Genomic DNA, 25,217 nt, shown 5'->3' on the forward strand with positions numbered 1-25,217 from the left:
GCTTATTATTAATAAAGCACAAGTTTACGTTTATGTAATATTTCTGAGTCATAATGGCATTGCAGTCTTCCATTTTAAAGAAAACCTCCCTTGACCCAAATTCCCCTTTCAGTTACTATTCTCTCTCTATCCCAACACAATTAAATTGTCTCGGTTCCACTTTCTATTCAAATATCAGCTTCTCAGTATTTCCTAATGATGATATCCAAAAATATACCTCTTTTTACCCTATGTCACACTGGGCATTATTTTCCTGTTAAGTGTAGAAGTGCAGTTGTTGCTGCTTATTGTTTAGTTCCTCATTTGATCAGTACATCCAGGAAGGCAAAGTCTTTTTTCTTTTTTTAATGGATCAATGTCTGTACCTTCAATACCAAGAAGAGTGTCTGACACATAACAGATACTCAAAAAATATTTGATTAATGAATGAATAAATGAATAAATTGATGAATGTTTGTTTAAACCTTTTGTTCCCCCTACTTTCTACTAAACTTCCCTGTGTCACAGTCTAGCTCTTTCTCCACAAAACGGATCTTGGCAAGGCCATCCATAAATCACATGTAATTAATCTCAACCTTTAGTCAACTTCTCAGCAGCATCTGACAGTGCTGATCACCTACACCTTGAAACATTGCTTACTGTACACCCTTAACTTTTGGGGTATAATCCTTTCTTGTTTTTTCCTTCTATCTCCCTGGCCACTCCTTCCTAGACTCCAGTATATATATTCAATATTAAACTTTACTTTTAGAGAGGTTTTAGATTTACATTTACAGAAAAATTACACCAAAAGTATAGGGAAGTACCATATAATCCCCCACACACATCCACGTACCCACAGTTTCCTCTACTATTGACCTGTGAGATTAGTGTGGTGCATTGTTTCCAGTTGATGAACCAGTATTGAAGCATTGCTGCTAACCAAAGTCTATAGTTTATATTATGGTGCCTTTATATTTTTAACTTTCTCGACCTAGTTGTTAAATTTTGATGACTTTTTACCAGTTTCTATTTCTAGGTCCTCTACTCTTTTCACAAGTTGCTCTGTTTCTGGGCAGATTCATCTACTGCTTGAGTTTCAGTAACCATCTGTAATGATTATGACTTTCAAACCTATGCTGTTACCTGATGCTTGACTTATCAGCTACAAGTATATGTCTAGCAAATTCCCCAAATTCATCATGCGAAATTTTGAGCTCATTTTTTGCTCCCAAACCTGTATATTCTCAATTTACACTATTACAGTCAATGTAACCCAGATGCTCAGGCAAGAAGAGATGCTTTCTTTCCTCCTCCCTTCCTCCAAACTCTCCAAAAGTCATGAATAATGCTCTATTTTGTTGTTAAGTGTTTACTGACTCCCTATTTCCTTCCATCCCCTTTGCCATTACCCTAAGCCAGCCAAGATCATGCCCAGTCTGAAAGCTCCAGTGTCTTTCAAATCATTGTTTTCCTAGAGCCTTATTCTACTCAAACTCATTTTCTAAACAGCAGCTACACTGAACATCCAGAAAGACAAGTCTTCTTCATTGCTCTTAGTATAAAGTCCAATTCTTTAAAATATTATACATGGCTTTGCAGAATGTTTCCCTCATCACCTTCACTAGCTGTATTGTTGGCCATCATGCTTATCCCCTCTAAACTCTAACCACTTTGAACTTCAGTTCAGGGAATTATCTGTGATTTCTCTCACCTCCTGGCTGTTAACACATCATTTCTTCTCTCTGGAATACATTGAGTTTTCCTCTTGGTAAATTCAAATTATTTCCTATAATTATGTTTAGATTAAAAAAAAATTTTTTTCAGTTATGCCTGCTTTATATTCTCAGGGTTCTTTCTTTCTCCTATTACATTTATCTATTTATTTACATATGTATTTTCCCAGCTAGAACAAATGTTCTGTGAATTTGTTTGCCATTGTTTCTGCAGCCTCCAGGTAACAGTATTTAGTAATAATAAACACGTGTTTAAGAATGACTGAAAACTAAGCATTCAATAGAAGGGAGAATATCATGCTGACCACTTACATTACATTAATATTCTATGTATTTGAGTTATAAATGTTTATATTGTTACTGGTTTACTGGATTGCTCACATAATGTACACAGTATACTTGTGCCAAAGCACTTGATTTCTATGTATGAACTTTAGAATATTCACTGAAATATACGTGTCAACATTCAACTCCAAAAGTCACAATGCCATCCAGGAATATCAATGCATAATTGGGAGATAATTGGGGGTCACATTGTGGTCTCTCTAAGAATCCTCTAGAGAAGGATGCAGTGTCCAGTGCACATCTATGCAAACACTGGTTAATATGACTGACAGCTTCAAATTTGAAGACGTGAACTAGGGATATTTTCTTTCCTTTACTCAGGAAGATGTTTTCCTATTGCATTTTATGTGTATGAGCAGTGAGTCTTAAAAATTCTAAGAGGCTGAGAACATTGAGGTGTCCTGATGTATATGAGGGGAGACAGAGAGAAAGAGAGGTGTAAAGATGACTATTAGAGTAGACAGAGAACAGTCCAAAGAAAAGCAGCATTGTCTAGAGAATGAAGTGCACAAACCTGAGCAAGTCAATTTCTCCAAGCTTCCACATGAAACACTGGAATGTAAGTGATGTGAGGATTGATTGCAAATGTGGTAAAGTGTTTTGTGCTTATCTGACATTAGATGCTTTTGCAAGGACAGATTAAAAGTACAAAATTGAACTTTTGAAATAAGTAGCATCAAAGTTATGGCAAAATGATACTGCAGTAAAATCATGAAGAGGTGTTTTTTTTTTTAAACTCTAAGAATAGCAAGCTTTTGAAATTTTCCTCTTAAATGTGCTGCAAGGAGAATATATATTTGATTTTAGTACAAATAGAGTAAAAATAATTTTTAAAATTAGGATCAAATATAGGTAAGATTATTCAGAAAAACAAATGTTTTTCTAAGCAAATATAGGCAAGATTATTTCCTTTGCTTTGGCTATTAAGAATAAGGAGAATTAAAACTACATATATTCACAAAATTTATACAGCTTGTAAAGGTTAAAAGAAGTCAGGCACATCTCCATCTTTGGAGAGATTAATATGTAAGTAAACATATAGCTGTGGTAACAGATTAAATCTTTAAGTGATATCACTTTAAAATACCTACAGACTTAAAAAAAATTCTAATACATTTTGTGCTCTCCACACTGGTCCTAACCAGCAGCAGGAAAATAATTATCTTACAAGAAAAAATATCTGGGAAAGTTGTTGCTTGTTTAAACTGAAAAGACAGGATAGTAGTCAATATTTAATGTTACAAATATTTTGTCCCAACTTTATTAGTTTTAAAAATATGCAAAAACCAAAGGGGAGGTAGGCTAGATATTAAAGGCATTGGTACAATGTAGTTATAATTCATAAATATCCATGATGCCTTTATTATATTTTTAAAAAATGGAGTTGAGATAAACATAGTAGGTAAGGTAAAGGTTTGTCTTAAGAGGTATCTGTTTGCAAAGAAGCATCTTTTTAAATATTATTTGAAATTACAGAAAGTTGTATTTAAGGAACTATGGACATTTTAAACTTTTAGGCACTGATTTTCTATTACTTTAGTGATATAGTACCAATATATAACATTTGAATTAGTGTTACTTATATGTTATCCTAAAGGATACAACAAATATAAAATGGAAACATTTCCAAGAACCCATAAATATACTTCATGGAAGGGTGGGTTATATGAAACAAATTATCAAAACACAGACCTTCAGCAGAGAATGGGAACTAAAGCTTCATTCGTGCAGAATTTTTAATTAGGTAGATTGTAAATGTTTGGAAATTGGTGAAGGTGATGGTAAGCACATTATTACAACTATGATTATTGTGTGTGGATGTGGTAGAAAGGGAAGTTTATGATCATTTTTGTCACTAAATGGAAAGTTAGAGGATAAAATATGGGACTGTATAACAGTGAAACTTGTTTTTGGGAACTGTGCCTGTGGTTAATAGTATACAAATAAGAATGTTCTTTCATGAACTAGAACAAATGTACATGACTATTATTAATATAAGGTGCTAATAAAAGGGTGTTATATGGGAAAATATGGACTATAGTTAATACTTATCCAATGCTAAGTTCTAACAATAGGGGCGGTACAAGGAGTACAGGATTTTTGTTTTTGGAGTAATGAAAATGTTCTCCAAGTCATTGTGGTGATGAATGCACAACTCTAAAATTATAATAAGAGCCACTGATTGTACAATTTGGGTATACTGTATAGAATGCAAATTTATCTCAATAAAACTGTTTTTTAAAGTAAGCGGTGAAGCCCTGAAACATGCTATAACATGGATGAACTGCAAAAATATGTCCAGTGAAGGAGACTTGACACAAAGAACCATATTGTATGAAATGTCGAGAATAGGCATGTGCTGGTTTGAGTTTAGGTGGATGCCAGAAAACCATGTTCTTAAATTGAACATGATGTAGCCTTTGATTAGATTAGATAAGTTAAGGACCATTTGATTAAATTGCTGCTGTAGGTGACCATGGCCTTCTTTCCCCTCTCCTTCAGGCCTTGCTCCTAGTTCCGCTTTCAGCTCCTCTATCTGTAGCTTTTCTCTCACCCAGGTTTATTGATTTCAACTTCTGGAGGCTTCTCTCTGTGACTCTGGTCTTTTTCTCTAGCTGTGTGTGGCTTTTTTATTCCTCTGTTTATAAAGGACTCCCCTTAATTGAAGTAATTTAAATCAAAAGGTCTCACCTACAATAGGTTTACGAGCACAGAAATAGTTTAGCTCTAAGAACATAATCTTCTGAGGTCCTCCCAGCCTCAATCTATGACAACATGTGGATCATATCTCAATAAAGCGTTAATTTAAAAAAAATCGCAGACCTTCAGATAACGTAGTATAACAACTCCATTCCAGACATCAGAGATGTTTGCTAATAAATAACAATGAATCTGCATATAATTTAATTCTATAGTCAGTTGATTTCCCAAAGTCTCATTTAACTAATTGGAATAAGGCAGTGTGCCTACTTCTGATAAAATGATGAATGTTGAATTAATGTTTAAAAATTATATTTTTGTTAAAAGTTCCAGAAGTACATAAGTATTTGCTTTTAAAATCTCTGAAGATACTTGTTTCTAACAGTAGTTAAAAAAACATTTCATGCTACAAATCTGAAGCACTGCCAAATTTGGGTATGTAGGCCTAAAATAAAACACTACATTTTTATTCTACACATACATTCTTGTTAGGAATATTTATGACTATAATTTTCTTCAGAACTATAGACTTTCCTTAGGATGTCATTCTCATATTACACTCTGAAATGCAACTGTACATATTTGGAGATTGGGTCAAAGGGGATAAAATATTTTTACTTCTATGGCACTGTATCAACCCACCTAAAATATCAGCAAGTTAATAAAAGCCTTCAAAATGAATTAAATGAAACTTTCAGCAGTAATATAATTCTTTCAGAAATAATGCACTTATACTAATGCAATATAAGAAATACAAGAAAAACAAATTTAAAAAAGAAAGCCCACTAAAATTCAATAACTAGTGACCAAAAATGTCAAGGGCATGGTTTTATTTTATCATTCTTTCATTCATTCAACCAATAGGTACTGGGCTTCTACTATGCTTAAAGAACTAGGTTAAATGCATTGGACACAATGATGGGTAACACAAACTGATCTCATAAATTACAGATAGTTTTAAGTTTCTTCTTCAAAACTATTTTTTACAAGCTCTCAAAATCTCTGAGTTTTTCATAGTTTATGCTGGTTGACAGAATATTCACCAAAACATGCTTGGTTTTCTTGTATTGAACAACTATTGTTCATTCTGTTCTCTTTTTGGTACTTGTGGCAGTTTAAGATTGTTACATATATCCCCAAAAGGGAAAGATTATGTTTGTAAACTATTCTATTCCTCTGGGTGTGATATCCTTTGATTGCATTAAATTCAGTTTAGGGGCCTTCCATTAGATTTTTTGATAAGATCACTTTAGGGCTCCAGACTGGACTACATTAGGAAGGAGTGACTCAGGTTGAGTCAGCAACCCCTTGTTCGGTCTGATAAAAATGGACTCACATGTCACATGAACAGACACGGGAAAAAAGGAAGCCACTGTGTTTGATCTGTCGTGTTAAGAGAGGGGATCGCTTGAACATGAAGTCCCAAGAGGCTAGGTCCAAGTAGCAGCTCAAGAGGAGACTTTGAACCTGGAGGGAAAGTTGAAACCTCAACAGAGATCTACGGCCATCTTGTTTCAGCATGTGGCAACATGCCAGGATCAACTGTAAAAGACTTTAGTGAGAAAGTATTTCTGCTGATGCCTTGATTTGGATATTTCATAGCCTTGGAACTGTAAACTTTGACCCCAAATAAATACCCGTTATAAAAGCTAATACATTTCTAATATTTTGCATCTGTAGCCCTTTGCAAACTAAAACAGTATTCGTATGGAAAAATATGGAAAAATTTTCAAACTTAATTATGGTATTACCTTCAATCAGAGATAATAACCCTGTTCAAGTTTACATGTAGCTAAATTATTTTAAAGTACTACAATTTCCTTAATGGGGAGTTATTTGGAAATAATGGAATTTACCTTGAATCCAGAACTGTACATGACAATGAAATACTCACAAATGCCCCAAAAAATTCAAATACATTCATTGACTCTGATTAACTTTTGCCTAGAGAAGTTTTTGAAAAGACTTTGAAGATCATTGCAGTTGGAATATATTTTACATATTTATGCTTATACTCTTAGAAAAGTACTGATTAGAACAGCTAAAAAGTTTTTTAAAAGGTAGATATTTATACATCCTAAAATAAAGTCCTATTTCATATACAGTGATTATTTAAATTAACTAAAGTAATTTGGGCATTATTTTGCAGTCAAGAGTATTTAGAATTTAGATCAATATTAGAGATATAAGAAATTTTATCCAAGTATTATTGCATAGTATATGCAATATACTATGTATAATATCATTAAAATGTGAGAAAATGATTTATTTGAGAACACAATTAATAAAAATAAAGTTTAAATAAAACCTAACTATGAGAAAAATCATTAGCTTATACTGTAGTAAACTAATCAGCAAAATACAGAAATCCCTGGAATGTACCATAGCCAAATTTGTTAGTCATTCATGAAAAAAAAAGTGGATAACTACCAAAATGTTTAAATCTTGCACTTACCAACCTCCACAACACTAGAACAGTTGGGATCTGTGAAGCCATCTGGACAATCACAGGAATAGGACTCATCAGCCAATCCTGACAAACAGATACCTCCATTTTCACATGGATTGGGATCACAAATATCACCTGAGGAATAAGAAAGAGAGATTGAACGTTCTTTTTTTTTTGTCTTGGGCACTGAAACATACTATTTTACATGCCCTTTTGATCTTCCTTTGGCAAAGTCACTGCACTACTTAGATTTACATATAAGATATGCAAACCCATTTGAAACTGTATACTTTTAAGATAAATGGTATATAATAAGGTAAAAATTAAACTTTATAATTCAAACATTGCATATTAAAGGCTATTAATTCAGTGTGAGATTCCTTATATGCAAATGAAGTATTGTCTAATTTATTGAAGATCTGCTTAAATATCTGTGGTAGACTGGTTTCATTAGTTACTCCAGATAAACAGCATCCCTGTATCCACACACTTTGCTCTGTAACTTTACAATTCCTCCCACTAAAGGGGTAGCGTTTATTTCTGGATCTCTAGAATCCTCTCTCAGAACCCTGCCACTGCTTGAGAAAGATGAGAGAAATTTGGAGGAATAAGAGTGAATACTGCAACAGAGAAATAAATTGCTGCTATAACAAACGTCTAAAATATGTAGCCTTGGCTTTGGTAACAGGGAGCAGATGAAACTTGGGAAATCAGCGAAGGAATGGGTATAGAAGTCTAGAAAAATGGCTATCTATGTTAAGCAGAGAGAAGCAATTGGCAAAGCTGTCACCTGAGGTAACAGAATAAGGAAAATGCACTTGAATAACTTTTGGATATGAGCATTGAGATTTCTAGGCAGAGGGTTTATAGTGCCAGTCAGCTCTTAATAGCTGCATATGATAAGGAACTACAAAAAAGGAGACATGTTAAATAAAGAATGGTTTCCCAACCCCAATCTCTCAAATAAGCCAAAGGACAAATCCAGAGCTTTGCCAGAAATGTACAGACTGAACATAAAGATCATATCAAAGATATGGCTATCAGACTGAAAACATTTCAAACAATCAAGATGGGGCCTAACAGACCCACTCAGCTAGACAGAGGGTTTCTAGAAATCTTACAGGGTATTGCTCCAGAGCAGACTGACAAGCCCAAGCAGTGTTGATTGAGTTTAATGAAAAGCAAGCTGCAGGCACAATCATGGGTGTGGCTTACTGCTTTATTGACTAAGATTGATAGGCATCTACTTGATTTTTTTTATTTAAAAAATTTATTATTTGCATCAATGTTACAAGTTGCTCAATTAATACTGCAATAACAATAAATCTTCTTTTGTTCCCCTCAACATCCCTATTTTTGTTTGTTCCTCTATCTTGAGGGGTTTGGGACTATGTCTGCTCTGGGTATTTGAGGCTGAGAAGGGACTTAGACATTATGGGGTGGAGGAACGGAGTTGTTCGCTTGCAGTTGAAGATACTCCTTATTTTGGGGATGGGGCTGGTTCATCCTCTTTCATTTTAAATAATTTAAATTTTTTTTTATTTTTAAAGAAGTTTTAGATTACATAAATGTTAAATAAAAAACATAGGTGATTCCCATATGTCTTATCTCCTCCCCTGCCCATACTTTCCACATTAACAGCATCCTTCATTAGTGCGGTGCATTTGTTACAATTGATGAACACATACTGAAGCACTGCCACTAACCTGACAGTTTACATTACAGTTTACCCTCTGTCCCACACAATTTTATAGCTTATAACAAAGTATATACTGGCCTGTATCCATCATTGCAATGTCATGCAGGACAATTTCAATGTTCAAAAAATGCCCCCATGTTTCACCTATTCTTCTCTCTCCCTCCCCTTGGAACCTCTGGTGGCCACTGCCTTTATATCAATGGTACAAGTTCTTCAATTGCTAGAATAAGTCTATAAAAGAATAATGGTAAGTCTACTTTACCCCATTGCTTATTCCCTGACCTTGAGGATTTGGACATGGTGATGTCTACTCTGTTTCTAATTGAGATGGGCTTAGAGATCCTATGGGGCAGACGGATGAAACTATCTTGCTTGCGGCTGCAGATACTCTCTTTCCTTGGGATGGGCATTGTCCATCACCATCTCCTTGTTAGTTTTCCTGGGTGAGTTCAATGAACTGGAGAGTAGGTGCTGCAACTCTGTTGAGATTCAGGGCTCAAATGTAAACAGAATAACCAAAGATTTAAGTCTCTGGTACATATATTTAACAAGTATGGTGCTAATTATATGTTCAAATAAAAGAGGCAAAAGAGCCATGTGTAGGGAAGTTGTAAATGATCCTAACTTTGTTACATTGGGGAGCATAAATTCCAGAATAAGACCCACTGACAGGGTGTTGAATTCCTGAGATTGTCTGCCCTGTTTATAGTGTCTAGATGTCTCTAGAGTCCCTCAGGAGGCCCATTGTTTGCGATATTGTTTACTGTAGCAATCGATGAGATTCTGCTGAGGCTTGGAATGACCTCCTGACTCACTTTGAAATCTCTTAGCCATAAAATCTTATTTGTATTTAATATTTCCTCCTTTCGGTTAAGATCTCTTTCCAGATGTGTTGCTAGTTGCTAGTTGGCTCTTGGAAATAATCCTTTGGTGTGAGGGTGGTTCATTCCCAGGGTATCAGGTTCCCCTGGTGGGGAGGGGAGGGAGTGCATTTATATGCTGAGTTTGGCTTAGACAGAGGCCACATTTGAGCAGCAAGGAAGCTTTTAGGAGGTAATTCTTAAGTAGTATATAATACTAGCCTAGTTTCAGTTTCACAAGAAAAGGTTCATAAGTACATCATCAATATCAAGGGCCTGGAATAAACTGTACTTACAAGACAGCAGACTTTACAGTGATGAAAGACACAATGCATATATACTATTGCAAATTCTAAAATTTTTTTGTATTTTATTTATTTTTTAAACTATTATTTAATTTTCCTATTAATTTTATTTGGTTAACTTGTTGACTTTGTTTTTGGAGAGGTTGTGGACCACAGAACGGTCACAATTGGGGCAGAGAAGGATCACTGGCGCAGGGTGTCAGCGATGCGGGGATGTATGGGGAGCGCTGCACAGGGAGCATGGGGTATTGTCTTGATAGGTGGAGATCCACGAAATGGCTGAAAGAATATTGAATTCCCTTCCTGGGGAGTTCCGCTATATTTTCTAACAAGACCACAAGAATCCCCGGAGTACAAGGGCAGTGCCTAGAAGGACGACATCGTCATCCTTAGCTGGCTGTCCAGGGCAGACATGAAGAACTGGAACCTAGAAGTTAACCACATATCTGCTGGGTTTCAGAACTCAACCACCACTGGAACAATCCGAAGCTTCTTAGTCTCTGAGAAATATACTTACCATGTAAATTGAAAATTACAGAGTCAGGTAAAGGAGTAGAAGCAGCATGATTAGGGAATTTATAAATGGGTATATCTATGCTATATTGGAGGAATAGGTGTAAAATACCCCCAGATAAGCCCACTGAGGGGGTGTTAACTTCATGAGGCCATGTGGCTTGCCTGTGGTGCCCCGACTTCCCGACTTCCCTAGCACCCTCAGGAGCACTTTTGTTTGAGGCTTTGTTTATTGTCGAAGTTCGTGAAGTCTGGCTGAGATCTGCATTAGCGTAACCTCTGGAATGACCTCCCAAATTGCTCTGAAATCTCTTGGCCATAAAATCTCTGTTTTATTTAATATGCACAAATAAAAAAAATAGTACGGTTCATTTTGGGACCTTCAAGCAGTCCTCTAGATCTAAACATAGATATGTACGAGGAGAGGGAGATGAGGTCAGAAAGGCAGTAATGTCATATAAATAAAGGCCTTACATGCTGTGCCAATATTTTTGGATTTTATCTTTAAGCACTGGAAAATCATAAAAGGACTTCAAGCTTGGAAAAGTACATAATCACGTTTGTGTTTTTTGAGCAGTCATTCAGGCAAGGCTAAGATCAAAAGGACTAGGTATCGAAATTTTGAAGTAGTCCCAGCAAAATATGAGAGGTATATAATTGACTCTCCTCAGAGGTAGCAATGGAGGTACCATTCAATCCCAATCCAGCATAAATATATATGTATACACTCCATGTAATAGAACAAGAAGTGAAATTTCCCCACCCCCCATTCACAACCCCTACCTCTGATAATTTATCTAGAAGCAAAGGCATTATTGCTGAAGTTTTATAGGAGTCAATCACCAGGTTACAGTTGAGATCATGCCTCTCTGTCTTGTGCATGAGCAAAGCAGCATAGCTCTATACAGTCAGAACAAAAATGTCTCTTCTAGCTCCATGGATTGCAAGAAGGCAAACATTGCCCCCCAAACATTGTTTTTGATGGGGTGTCAATGTTATCAAAAAGAGGAATTCTACGTCTCCCAGACCAGGATCTATTAGTGCAGTAGTATCAGCAGAGCAAGGCAAATTATGCATGCTCATATCGATTTATTTAAAATCAATCAGATTGTAAGCAATGCCTATGAGCTAGAGCAGTACCCATGAGGTTCTCTAGCATGCAGACTTGGCTTTACATTTTATCCAAAATCAAGCCCATCTCATTGAGATCCTTTCTCTCCTATAACAAATTTTTTTAATAGGATATTTACTGAGGTGGACTTACAGACCTGATATTCCCAGGACTACGTGAGGCCTGCGCTTCTGGTTTCTGATTATCCTGTGATTATGGGAAATTTTAGGTGTCCTAAGAAATCTTTCTCAGCACCTGTGCTGCCCTTTGTAGGAATAATACTAAATCTAGTTGATTTTCCACCAGGTGTGGATGCCAGTCATATAATGCTTCTGGGACCAAAATGATAGGGGACTATCAGTTCTCTCTTCATGTCTTAAAGGTGCCTGCTGTTGTTTAACTGGCCTGTCTTTTCTCTCTTGTCCTTGTACTTTTTGTTCTTTTTTCCATTTATGTCTACTTATTTCTAGCACATTATAAAATTTGTGAATGTTCATCTTTTATTTTATCCCAATCACTGATGTTTACTCCTTGTGTCTTTTTGAAGTTTAGAAAAGAGATAACAGATTTGACCAAGGTTTATACAGTAGAATCAAGATGACATTGTGACATTAATTTTGGGGGTTAAGGGAGAGCAAGAAATCTGAGTTGGTTTCTAAAATTCTTGCTTTGTGATTGAATAGCCATCTTTCATATGGAAATATAAGGGGGTTAGTTTTAAAAGCATTATGTTTGAGGGCCTGTGGGACATTCAAAGTGAAAATGTCCAATAAGCTATTGAAGAAGCAGTTATGGGATTGGAGAGGTTTGGTTATAACATGGATTGGTAATTAAGGATGTAAATGAGGTATTCCCCTGTGAGTCTTTAAAATGAGTTGGGAAAAAGAGAGGGAAAGGGAGGAAGGAAAAGGTGAGGGGAGAGGAGAGAAAGGGTGGGAAGGGGAGGGAAAGGGAGAGGACTGGAAGGGAAGTCTTTGGGCACATCGACAAATAAGTGGAGACAAAGAAAGAAATATCTTCAACAGAAAAAATAAGGCTCTTTTCCAATACAGTATAAATATTCAATTTATTCAGCTCCAGTATGTCAAGTTCTGTCTGAGATTACTAAAGGCACCCACATGTAAACGTGTTAGGTAGATAATGCTAGCAGAAAGCAGAGTAGAGGAGGTGCACTTGGCATAATTAGGGTGATCAGAGGTCCGGCTTTCAACCTGTTGTCCCACAAGTAATTAATAACAGCATCTCTGAGTCACCTAGGTTCTCCAGGGAGCAAATACTAAGATGAAGTTGGGAGTGCAAGATGTTTATTGAGAAGTAATGCTTATGAAGGATAAAATGAGGATGAAGCAAAATTGGGCATGGAAAGCCTTCAGTCTGTGATGCAGGTGTGACACCTGAAAAAGTAAGTGATGTGGAAGCAGGGTTGAGCAGGGAGAGCCTTAGTACATGATGAGGATCTGATAAAGTCTTGACCAAACCAACTTCAGAGTAAAGTTCCCTTTAGGGGAATCTCCCTAGGGTAAAAACGACCAGGCACACACTAGTGCTTTCTCCATGTTCAATCACTGAACATTTAGTCTGAGCTAAAGTGGGATCCTGAAAGCAGGACAAATAGAGGAAGTCAGCAAAATGCATTTCTTGCAACTCAACACCATGTTCTTCCTTGAAGGGACATTGGAGTGTTGTACCACTGTGCATGTAACAGCCCATTTTCAACTCTCAATAAGTGTCCTCGTTTGGATATATAGTTACCTTGATGAAAGTCATTATATGTTAAACTACTCTTTTGTGTAAACACCCATTGTTTCAGCGGGAAGTACAAACATGGGCTGGTCCTTTAAGTAGAAACAAAAGTCTCTGGCTGGAGTTTCAATTCCAATTAAAATGCACGTGAAGATTTCTGATTCTCTGTAATTTTAATTAATCCTAGAAAACCTCAGCTCAGGTAGGAAACACTGATTAAAATGCAATAGACTTCTGACTTAAGTCAGTGCTTTTGGAAGTGTGTATGTCTGCTTGTGTTTTTCCCAGTGGATATGTTGGTAGAATAATTTAAAACTAAGAGGGTAGCCAGTACAAGAAGGCAGGCCCAATGAGGGAAAATAGGACAGTGCAAGATTTCACAGTTCTGTATTCTATTGTCAGCAGGCTCCTGAAATATACCTCTGAATGTTGTAATCTGTGCGCAGCTATACCGTGATGTTCCCTAGCTGGCTGGCTTTACCTGCTTTAGATTAGGACAGATGTGTTTAATTTGAATCTAACTATAATTTATGATTCCATCTGCATTTTATGGCAGACCCAGGAAAATTAAGCTGATGCCGATTTGCCTTTTGGCAATAGAATGAAGTCATCATATTTCCCAGGGGCAAGAAATCATTGCAGGCTAAAATTAACGTGCTGTTCGCCTGCTCCTTCCACCCACTCTCCAGGGTCCTGATCAGACTGGGAAGAGTCTGCGCACATTCAGTGTTGGCTTCATTGTTCTCACCGACCTTTTCCTGTTGCTGGTCACCTCATATTCAAGGTGATTCAGGGTCTGTCTTATTTCACTTCATTACCAACTTGCATCCCATGGCCTTTTAACCTAGACGGCAAAGTGTGTATGCACCTATAGAATATTATGTAGAATTGCAGAAGTCAATGGAAAAAATAAATAAAATCACTAAACTCTGTATATTTATGGTTATAGCTGTGCTTTTTCTGTGAATTCAGCCCACAAATATGCAACTAACTTCTAATGCTATGAAAAGGAGAAAACTCAATGTTGGTACTACTCAGGGACTCAGGTGGATGAGCAGCTGATTTCTCTCACTGAAGTGCAAACTCTCAGATGGTTTATGTGCTCAGTTTTCTTTATGTGTTAGTGTCTGTCTCCAGTTCACAGGTCAGAGAATCACCGTTTCACTTATCAAGTATTCATGTGCCAGGTACCATGTTAGATACCACAGTGTCTACGTGAGGTGTGTAATCAGCTGAGAGGAAGACATATGGTTACTGCCCTCTTGCAACTTACAGTTATAGTGGAAGAGATGCATAATGAAAAACTCATAAGTAAATGAGCAAGGTAGCTGCTAGAAATAAAAACCACCAAGGGAGGCAAAAAAAGAGAGAGAGAGAGAAAACAGCCTGCTGGGGAAGACAGTAAACAGAACTAGTTACTTTAGATAGACACAAGCAAGGTCTCTCTGAGGAGGGGCCACTTGAGCTGAAACTTGAAGGATGAGCTTGTACTAACTTTGTTAAGAGCAAGTGTGAAGCCCTAGAGACAGGGAAGAGAATGATGAATTCAAAGAATACAAAAAAAAAAAAAAAAAGACCAGTGTAGCTGATATAAGAAACAAACTGCCACGAATTAGCTTTTGTCTATTTTAATAGAAGCTGATGTATCATTTAAAGACCCATATCTGATCCTGTCTTCACAAAAATCAAGGGCATATCTGCTAAACTATTTCTTAATATGGGTCAACTACCTACTGAAAAGATGTTATTGTTTTTACATGTTAATGTATTTATGGATTTATGTATTATTAATTTTTCATTAACATTAATTTACCTAGTATTATGAGTATATTCATGCATTTACATAGTGATATAAATATATTAATAGTTTTTTGGAATGGATCTTGCTTCTCCATTTTTTCTGTTCCTCTACTAGTGCTGGCAGGCCCCTAGATAATATGTCTGAGACTTCATCCTTGTCCTCATTCCATTTCTGCAACAAATTTGTAAAATTAAAAAACAAAAAAGAAGTGGTAACTTATCACTCACGTATGTTGTTATTACTTCACTAACAGGATACATTACCTAATTTTTCAAAATCCCTACAAGCTAAACATAAAGAATATTACAATCCATATTTATATGTGGGAAGTAAAACATGAAGACCACTTAAATTCATCTTCCACCGCCACAAGAAAGTAGATCTGTGCATTACAACCTTGCTTCAATTTATTGCTCTCCCATTGAACTTGGCAGCTACACTCCCATCATTTCATTTTAAAATATGGAAAAAATAAAATAAAAACTTTGCCTTCAATTCTACATGTCAGAATTCTGAACCAACCTATAAACAGAGTACTTGGAAAATGAGTCAACTCTAGAACACAAGTGAGCAATAACTCTAGTTAAGATGAGATAAAGATCATGAGAATTTGCATACCCCAAATAATAAACTCACAGAAAATGTTAGCGCCCTTATGACTTACTGCTTGTGAAATTGTGCAGAAAAAAAATAAATCTCACTATTTGAATCAACAATCGGCCTCTCCATTTGCTTTGGTGCCTCTTGAGATACAATTTGTGTTGAATACTGAAATCTCATTTGTAGTACATTCTAATGAGTTTGATGCATACATTTTTATTTTAAAACCTTCTCTCACAAACTAAAGCTTCTGAGGCAGGCAGTTTAAATTTCAAAAGAGTTTTGATCTGATTCTTAACTTTGTATGTACTTTAAAAATAAATTCTAGTTGGTATCACAGACCATCCTATAATTAGGATAGAGAAGGAAATAAGATGATACATGTCCATAGTGGTAAGTTTTTATGTAAATTGTTAAGACTACCACTCTCCTGGTAAATCATTGGGCATCCTTATAACAAAAGACCATCTGCACTTTGGTTTCTATGGAACTTCAAGATAGCCATACAGCCATAGACAATACAAATTCTATAAATTAACTCCTTAGTATCATTCAGAACTGTGCTGATGATAATTTAAAGTAGGGCATCTCTCCGATGTTAGCCAGTGTTCTGTCCCACTATTTTTGAAGACATTTTTCTTTTTAAGATAGCTTTTAAAATGCTAAATGAAGAGAATTAGAAGAAATCAGTGACAATTATTGAGTGTTGACTATTAGACCTTTATATTCTATATTCTACAGCTTCAATCAAGGTAGACTGCATAAAAAGACAAAAATATGTTGGGCTTTACCATCCTGAAAGAAAATCTTGTGGCATATTTTGCGTTTTAATGCACTCTGGAGAGTCCCTTAAAATAATAGAACCTAGAGTTTTTAGAATCCACAGGGACACTAGAGATGATCTAACTCAGTGGTTCTCAAAGTTTGCTGAATATTAGAATCATTTGGGGAGCTTTTCAAACTCCTGATGCCTAGACAAATTACATAAGAATCACTGGGGATGGGACCCAGCCTTGGTACATTTTAAAGCACATCCTATTTATTAAATAAGGAAAAAGAGTAGGAGAAAGTGAGAGGACAAGAAGAGGAAGGATGGAAAGGTTAGTTTGAATTTTTCTGCCTTCAATAGGGAAGAAGGCAAATGAAGGAAGGTATTCATATGGCTAACTTGCTTTCTTAGTGTACTACAAGTTATGAAAAAATAGTTCATTTGCAGGAAGCCAGATTTGGTATATCAAAAATAGGAGCACTCACTATGTTGTGGATAATAGAATAGCTACTATTTGATATAAATACACATTGAACTCCTATTAAATTAATTAACTGAAATTTTTTAAATTACCAGAAAATTCAAACATAAAGTAGAATTCCCAAGCACTTTTTTTTTTAAATTTTTAAAGAAGGTTTAGATTACATGAATGATATATCAAAAATATAGGGGGATTCCCATATACCACACCCTCTCCCTTCCCATGCTTTTCCCCATTAACAAAATCTTTTATTAGTGTGGTACATTTGTTACAACTGATGAACACATATTGAAGCATTGCCACTACCCATGGTCAATTATTTACATTATGATTTATACTTTGCACAACACATTTTTATAAGGTTTGACAAAATATATAATGGCCTGTACCCATCATCCATACAGATGGCACACAGATATCCATCTGTATCGCATATGCAATGCCATACAGAACAATTTTGATCACATTCTTTCTACCTATATAGAGTTAATATTTATTGAAGTCCATCTATGTGCCACTAAATGTGATCACTGCTGTGCATACAATGGGGCTCATGACAAACACCTGTTCTCACAGAGTCAAACAAGAGATAAAGATAAGTCATCAAGCAGGTACCAATGTGTGCTGGGGCTATCAGAGAGAAAGCCATAGTGCCAAGGGAGAGTGAAAAGCAGGCACCAAACTTGGAACTGGAGGGCAGGCAAGACTTCCCAAAGCAAGTGACCTCCAATTTGAAAGCAGAGAATAAGTAAAAACCAGATCGTCCACGAAGTGGGCCAAGAGATTTGAGGCAGAGGGAATGGCATGTGCAAATGCTAGGAGCAGAGGCAGAGCAGAAACAGAAAGAAACTAAGAGTGTAAAGAAGTGGCAAGAGACGTAACTCAGGAGGATGGCAGTGGCCAGGATAAGCAATAACTTTCGACACACTTTAAAGAGTTTGGACATTCTTTAGTATAAAGAACAACCATTTTAGTGTACTAAGTAGGAGAATGACATGATTTGTACACCAGATAACTTGCCAGGGCTTCAGCAGAGAGAATGAATTTCAAGAGAGGCAAAATCTGAGGATGAGCAGTTAGGAAGCTGTAAAGGTTTTTCTGTCTGGAAATGCTGGACCAGATAGGAATATTTACAATGGATATGTAGAGAAGCAGAATTCAAAACATTTCATGAGACAGAATTCACAGGCCTGATGTTTGCCTGGATGTGATGGTAGAAGGAAAGAGAAGAAACAACTACTGAAACACATATTTCAAAATTCAGAAAAGGCCTGTTCTGGTGATAGCAATGAAGGGGGTGATGGATTCAGTTTTGGTAATGCTCAGACTAAAGTGCCTATGGAGATTCACATATAGAGACGTTGAGCAAGAATGTGGTTTTATAGATTTAAACCTGAGAAGAAAGCTTGGGTTCAAGATAGAAATTCAGTGTAGTTAATTATTTAAATGATGGGAATGAAAAAACAATTCTGTGAAGCAGATATGGAAAGGATTAAAAGTGAACACATGTTCATAGACTGTAAATGCTCTGAATGGTGGAACCATTTCAAATTACCAAGGTCTCCCTTTTGCCTAAGATAATGCCTAGCACATAGTCAGTGTCTAATCAGCAGTTTATAAATGGATCAATAAATCCAAAGAAAAAGTTTACAGTGTAAGTTGAGCAAACTGGTACTCAAATAATTTTTCCATTATCACAAATCCAGTAAATGAAAAAAAAAAATCCTAAGAAACACTAATATTTTAAAAATGAATTGATATTGGGAAGCAGACTTGGCCCAGTGGGTAGGGCGTCCACCTACCACATGGGAGGTCCATGGTTCAAACCCCGGGCCTCCTTGACCCATGTGCAGCTGGCCCAGGCGCAGTGCTGATGTGCGCAAGGAGTGCCATGCCACACAGGGGTCTCCCCCACGTAGGAGAGCCCCATGTGCAAGGAGTGTGCCCCGTAAGAAGAGCCGCCCAGCATGAAAGAAAGTGCAGCCTGCCCAGGAATGGCACTGCACACATGGAGAGCTGACACAACAAGATGATGCAACAAAAAGAAACACAGATTCCCATGCCACTGACAACAACAGAAGCGGACAAAGAAGAACGCTCAGAGAATAGACACAGAGAACAGACAACTGGGGTGGGAGGGAAGGGGAAATAAATAAATAAATAAATAAATAAATCTTAAAAAAAAAATGAATTGATAGTAGAGGCCATTTGAAAGACATAGAATTAGAGGCCAGAAACTTAGAAGAAGAGAAGGTGAGCGAAGTTTCTGGTTAGAGATAAACAGCTGGGGCATATGCATGGAGTAGACTACTGGAACTGGCCCAGAGGTTGCACCCAGATAGGTGTGGTGTAGGTCAACAGAGCTAACAAGTAAATGATGCAATAGCTTCCGAATTCTTAAAAAAAGCATGAGATAGCGTACTGACTTTTATGCTCTTATTTCAATAATTATATAATATCTACACACTCAGTGCATTGTTCTTTCAGAGAATACTGCAGTTATTTAGTTGACTGCAAAGGACAAACTAAAGATAGGATGTGGCTGCTGTACATAAATAATATAGTGCACCATGATGGTAACACTTAGGCCATCAATCCTTGTCAAGAACACAAACTCACATTGACTTTATAAAAACAATCGGGTGATACAGAGAAGAGGAAATTCAGTGCCATGTCCAACTGTGGAATTTTCACAATTCCCTCTTGTTTAGGTCATGAGGGTCAGGCTTTACTAACTGTAAAGCTGGTCAGCCACAAAATAAAAACAATTGCCATGGAAAATGAGTCCAAACAAGTCTACTAATCTCATGATTTGCTACACATAAGGATTCAAAGGAAGAGCAGAACATTTTGTTAATCACTAGATAACTCATATCAATTTTTCAGACAGAAGAGATATGTTAAAACCACAAAAAATTGGCAAAGTCTAATTTTGCATTTTATGTAGAATCTTATTAAAAAGTTGTGATATAAGACAGCAGTAAAATGACTTATATTCAAGCTACAGCACATAAAAAGCTGAAGGAATATCTTTTACTCTTTGAAGTGCAGCCCAAGTATTCATTGCCAAGTGTTTAAACCAGTCAATCGTTCATTACCTAATATGTTTAAAAACTGTTACCAATCCTGACCCTATATGTTTATCTATTTAGTGACTGGAGAAAATGGACACATCACAAACTAAACTTCCAAATGAAAATAACCAAGACATGTAGCCAATGGATAGATAAAAGTCATATTTGAAAACTAAGATTCAAATATTAATCAAATTTGGTGAAAAGAAAATAATTTAATTTTCACCTTTTAAAGCAATATTTTGACATGAAATCTACACTTTACAAAATAGCTGCTAAAAGTTCTATTTCCAGATTTTCCCTAAAATTTCAGAATCTAAACCTTTTTATCCATAGCCAAAACAGTCATAGAGAGTAGAAACATGAATAATTTTGAAAGAGCATCCCTTTTGTAGAGATGCTTACTGAAAACATGAGAACAAATGAGCACTTTAGTTTTTAACAAACATGGATTCTGTTTTTCAGATTTAAGGGCTATATGGCCAGTGTGAAAGTTCCTGACAAACAGAGATAGCTGAGCAATTAGTTCAACTGAAGTCAGATATTCTGGGTGTTCTGCCACGTTCTTGGTTTCCAATAGATATTAGGTTATTGCTGTTAACACTCGAATTAGCATCTTTATAGGAAACAACCTGATTGGGAAGCAAAGTGCCCTTTCTTCAGGAGTTCCAGATGCCTTAATGGATCTCTGTTCAGAATACTAGTGCTTTTATAGTAAATAGGCTAGGGAAATACTTAGGAAGTGGAACTCTGTTACCCTTCTGGCCTACCAAATAGAAATGTGATTGCTAAAAGGAAGCCATTAAACACAGAAATGAACAACTCTTCAAGAATCTGAGTGCATTTAAAAACCCATTGCTTTTCTTCTACCAATAGTCTCATTTCTGCATTGTCACACACTGTGATGCTGTATTAGTCAGCCAAAGGGGTGCTGATGCAAAGTACCAGAAATCTGTTGGTTTTTATAAAGGCCATTTATTTGGGGTAGAAGCTTACAGTTACAAGGCCCTAAAGAGATCAACTCAAGATACCATAAGAGACATTTTCTCATCCAAAGTCTGTTGCAACATGTTAATGCAAGATGGTGGGTAGTATCTATGAGGGTTCAGCCTTCCTCTTTCCTCTTAAGGCTCCATGGGCCCAGCTTTTTCATCTCAGTAGTTTAGCATTAGGGCTCAGGTGCTTTGTTCTCTTCCTCTGCAAACTATCAGAGGAAATGGCTCATCTCTCTTCCCAGGGCTGCAGGATCTTCTTCCTTTTCTATAAGGAGCTCCCTTCCTCTTTTCTCGCATATCTGCTTATCCTGGCATGAGTATCTTTTATATAGCCCACCAATGGGACAGGGACTCAACCCTGCATGCCCTAATGATACGGTCAAGTCAAAACCCTAACCAAAATATAATCAAGAAAATGTAACCCCTTTGAATTTAATATACCCAGAGGAACAGACCAATTTACAAACATAATCAATCTCTTTTTATGGAATTCACAAATAATATCAAACTGCCACAGATGCCTTACCTGGTATTTAATTTCTGCATCCCTCCTGCCCTCCTTTACATGATCATTTGGCCCACCAGTGTCTCCCCAGTCCCTGTACCAAACCTAAAAAGGGGAGGGTTTTAGGCATCTATAGCCAATACTATGAACCCGGCATCAGTGTCACTGGAGGCTTTGACCTTAGGTGTCTTATGTGATATTTTCTTTTCCCACTGGTTGAGTTAGTGTCTACACAATTTTTTCAGTTATTCTCAAATAAGTGGTGGGTATGAGGTATATGTCAGAATCATCTGGGCGTGGGACTTCGAACTTCATAAACCCATGGGAAACTCCCTTTATCAAGCCCCACGGAGTTCTGTTTAGACACATTGCCTTGGTGAGGCACTCGTGCTGATGGGGATATCTCCTACCCTCCCAGAGTTAGGGGCAAAAACAATACTGAACCCATAACTTCATTAGGCCTGAAATCATACAACCTATTCCCCAACTTTTTTCGGATAGCAATTACCTGCTTGCTTAAGTTTCCAAATTTCAAGTACCCTTGGATTCATCCATTGCATTATTTAGCTTATCTATTAAAACATATCATTATTTTATAGTAATTGTTAATATTTTTGTGCCTTAACTATGAGTCAAACATTAGACTAAGTACAGGCATAGCTGGTTTTATTGTACTTTGCATTACTGGCTTCCCCAATACTGCATTTTACAAATTGGAGGTTTGTGGCAACCCTGCACTGAGCAAGTCTATCTGCACCATTTTTCCAACTGCATGTGATCACTTTGTATCCCTGTGTCACATTTTGGTAATGCTCACAATATTTCATTCAACCTTTACCATTTTTGTGCTATCTGTTAAGGTGATCTGTAATCAGAGATCTTTGATATTAACACTGTAATTGTTCTGGGAGCACCACAAATTACACCCATAAAAGGTGGTAAACATAATCAATAAATGTGTTTGTTCGGTCTGCTCCATTGACCATCCATTCCCTGTCTCTCTCCTGACACACAACAATATTGAAATTAGGCCGGTTAATAACCCTACAATGGCCTCTAGGTGTTCAAGTGAAAGGAGGAGTTGCCTATCTCTCACATAAAATCAAAAGCAAGAAATGATTTAGCTTAGTGAGGAAGGCCTGTTGAAAGCTGAGATAGGCCAAAAGCTAGGCCTCCTGTGCCAAACAGTTAGCCAAGTGGTGAATGCAAAGGAAAAGTTCTTGAAGGAAACTAAAAGTGCCACTCCAGTGAACACATGAATGATAAGAAAGAGAAACAGGCTTATTGCTGAAAACATTTTAGTGTTCTGGATAGAAGATCAAACATTCCCTTAAGCCAAAGTCTAATCCAGAATAGGGCCCTAATTCCTTTCAATTCTGTCAATACTGAGAGAGGTGAGGAAGCTACAGAAGAAAAGTTTGAGACCAGTAGAGGTTGGTTCTTGAGGTTTAAAGAAAGAAGCAAGATGATGGCTAACATTTTTTAGCAATAAAATATTTTTCAATTATGATATCTATATTTTTTTAACATAATGCTATTGTACCCTTGATAGACCACAGTATAGTATAAACATAATTTTTATACTCACTGGGAAACCCAAAATTTTATGTGACTCACTTTATTGTGACATTCGCTTTATTGTGGTGGTCTAGAAGTGAATCCACATTATCTCCAAGGTAAGTCTGTACTCTATGAGTATTGTCTCCTTTAATCCTCAGAATATCCCTATGAGGAGCTTTGCTGATAATATTAATAAGCTTCTCTCTACATATGGGAAAACAGAAATGTACTAGATAGAGAAATTTCCCAAAGATACAGAACAACAAATGGCAAAAGTGGGACTCACACAGAGGCAGCCTGACTTCAGATAGAAGAAACTATGCATGCTGAGACAGTTTCCCTCAACCCCATTCATCTTTTCTCCCTCATCTTCTTCAAGTTCTTTTCGTTATCCACCTGGTGGCCCATGATTTAGTATTGTTGTATGCTGACCACCCTCCATTCCTTTTGGATAACTTCTGCTTCTTGGAATAATCCTCTCACCATTGGCATATCTAGCCCTCCTGCCAAAAACATGAATAATTCCATGTCCCAGTCTGCAATTAATATGGCAACAAATGATACTTTCTTCCCCTACTACAGGCAATGGTAGCTGTCATAGAAAAAGCAATGGCCGGAGTATGAGATTGGGTCGGATATTGGAATAGACTATGTTATAAAAATATACTATGTTAATATATACAGACGTTGTATAAATTATTAATTAGATAATTCTCTAAGAACTTAGTAATACTCCAAACCTTACTTGGAAAATATTGAGGATGACCACAACATATGAATCACTGATTGAGGGAAGTAGAGGAACCCTAGAAATATAGCTGGTAATATATAGGTTTGAAATAAATCTGTGGAATAAATGTATATATATATTTGAATGTACTTATGCATATGCTGTCTTATTAAAAGAAATACAATAATGACAACAAACTCCTGCAAGAGAGTTTTTGGAAGCCTTAAGCAGCACATCACAATAGCAATTTGGCTAGGAAAAGTTGAATGTCTCTCAGTAACGATTTTATCGAATGGTGGAGGTTCACCAGTAAGATACTAAAATAGAATCATTAGCAGGAATAATGAACAGTTTTTAGACTGCGTGGTTATGACTGATTTTTTTTTAATTATAAAGGCTACTTTAAGCAACACAGTTGTGCATTCTTCCTGTACAAACAACAAAACTATAAATCAATATTGTGTTTAGATAGGGTTATATCCATTCCATTCATGAAATTAAAGTAGTTAATCATTGAAAATTTAAGTATTATAATGTTCAGAATTAACCTATTTGACCATTTCAAACATTTATATGAATATCATTCCTGTCCCATAGTTCCCGTTTATCAGATAATCCTTATTTGACAGAAACTGTCTGTGCCAGTCAATTTAATCAGTCAATTTAATCTGAATTGCCAGCACAGTCTTTCTAAGATAACAGTAACATAATAACACCTATATTTTATTGAGCATCTACTCAATACAGTTGATACAAGAAATTTAAATAATTGTCTCTTCCCTGATTTTCATTCCCCCACCCTAGAAGTAACCATGGTTATTTTTTCTTTTGTATCCTGTCTGCAAATTTATACATAAATACTATGTTTTTTGCTTATTTTACACAAATAGACAGAAACTGGATACTGTTCCATACTTTGCTCTTTCGCTTTACATTATACATTGGAGAGTGTTAGCAGAAAGCCCCTCATTCTGCTTGGCAAATATGTGGTATCCAAATACGTGAGAACACCATAATTTATTTGCAGTTCCTTACCACTGATCATTGAGGAGGTTTCAAAATTTTTTCCTGTTACACACTAGTATGTAGCAATCAATCTTGTAGAAACGTTTTTATGAACTTTTCCTTGTTGATATATTGATTTCCCATGGAATCAACTGCACTAAGAATATAACCATAACATAAGAATATAATCATCAAAATTTTATTAATATCATCTAATATCCAGTCAAAATATTATCCCAATTTAGACCACCACTCAT

At 36.4% G+C, this 25,217-nt stretch overlaps 1 protein-coding gene across 2 annotated transcripts in view; it reads right to left on the reverse strand.

Annotated features, from left to right (window-relative positions):
* Positions 1-25,217, reverse strand: part of EDIL3 (EGF like repeats and discoidin domains 3) — a 472,512-nt gene that overhangs the window by 317,453 nt on the left and 129,842 nt on the right. For both annotated transcript variants that reach the window (XM_004477129.4, XM_023584262.2), the window contains exon 2: positions 7,216-7,344. In XM_004477129.4, the coding sequence (XP_004477186.2) occupies positions 7,216-7,344 (129 nt within the window). The remainder of the gene's footprint in view (positions 1-7,215; positions 7,345-25,217) is intronic.

The sequence above is a fragment of the Dasypus novemcinctus genome, chromosome 2 (assembly GCF_030445035.2).
Source record: "Dasypus novemcinctus isolate mDasNov1 chromosome 2, mDasNov1.1.hap2, whole genome shotgun sequence".
Classification (NCBI taxonomy): Eukaryota; Metazoa; Chordata; class Mammalia; order Cingulata; family Dasypodidae; genus Dasypus; species Dasypus novemcinctus.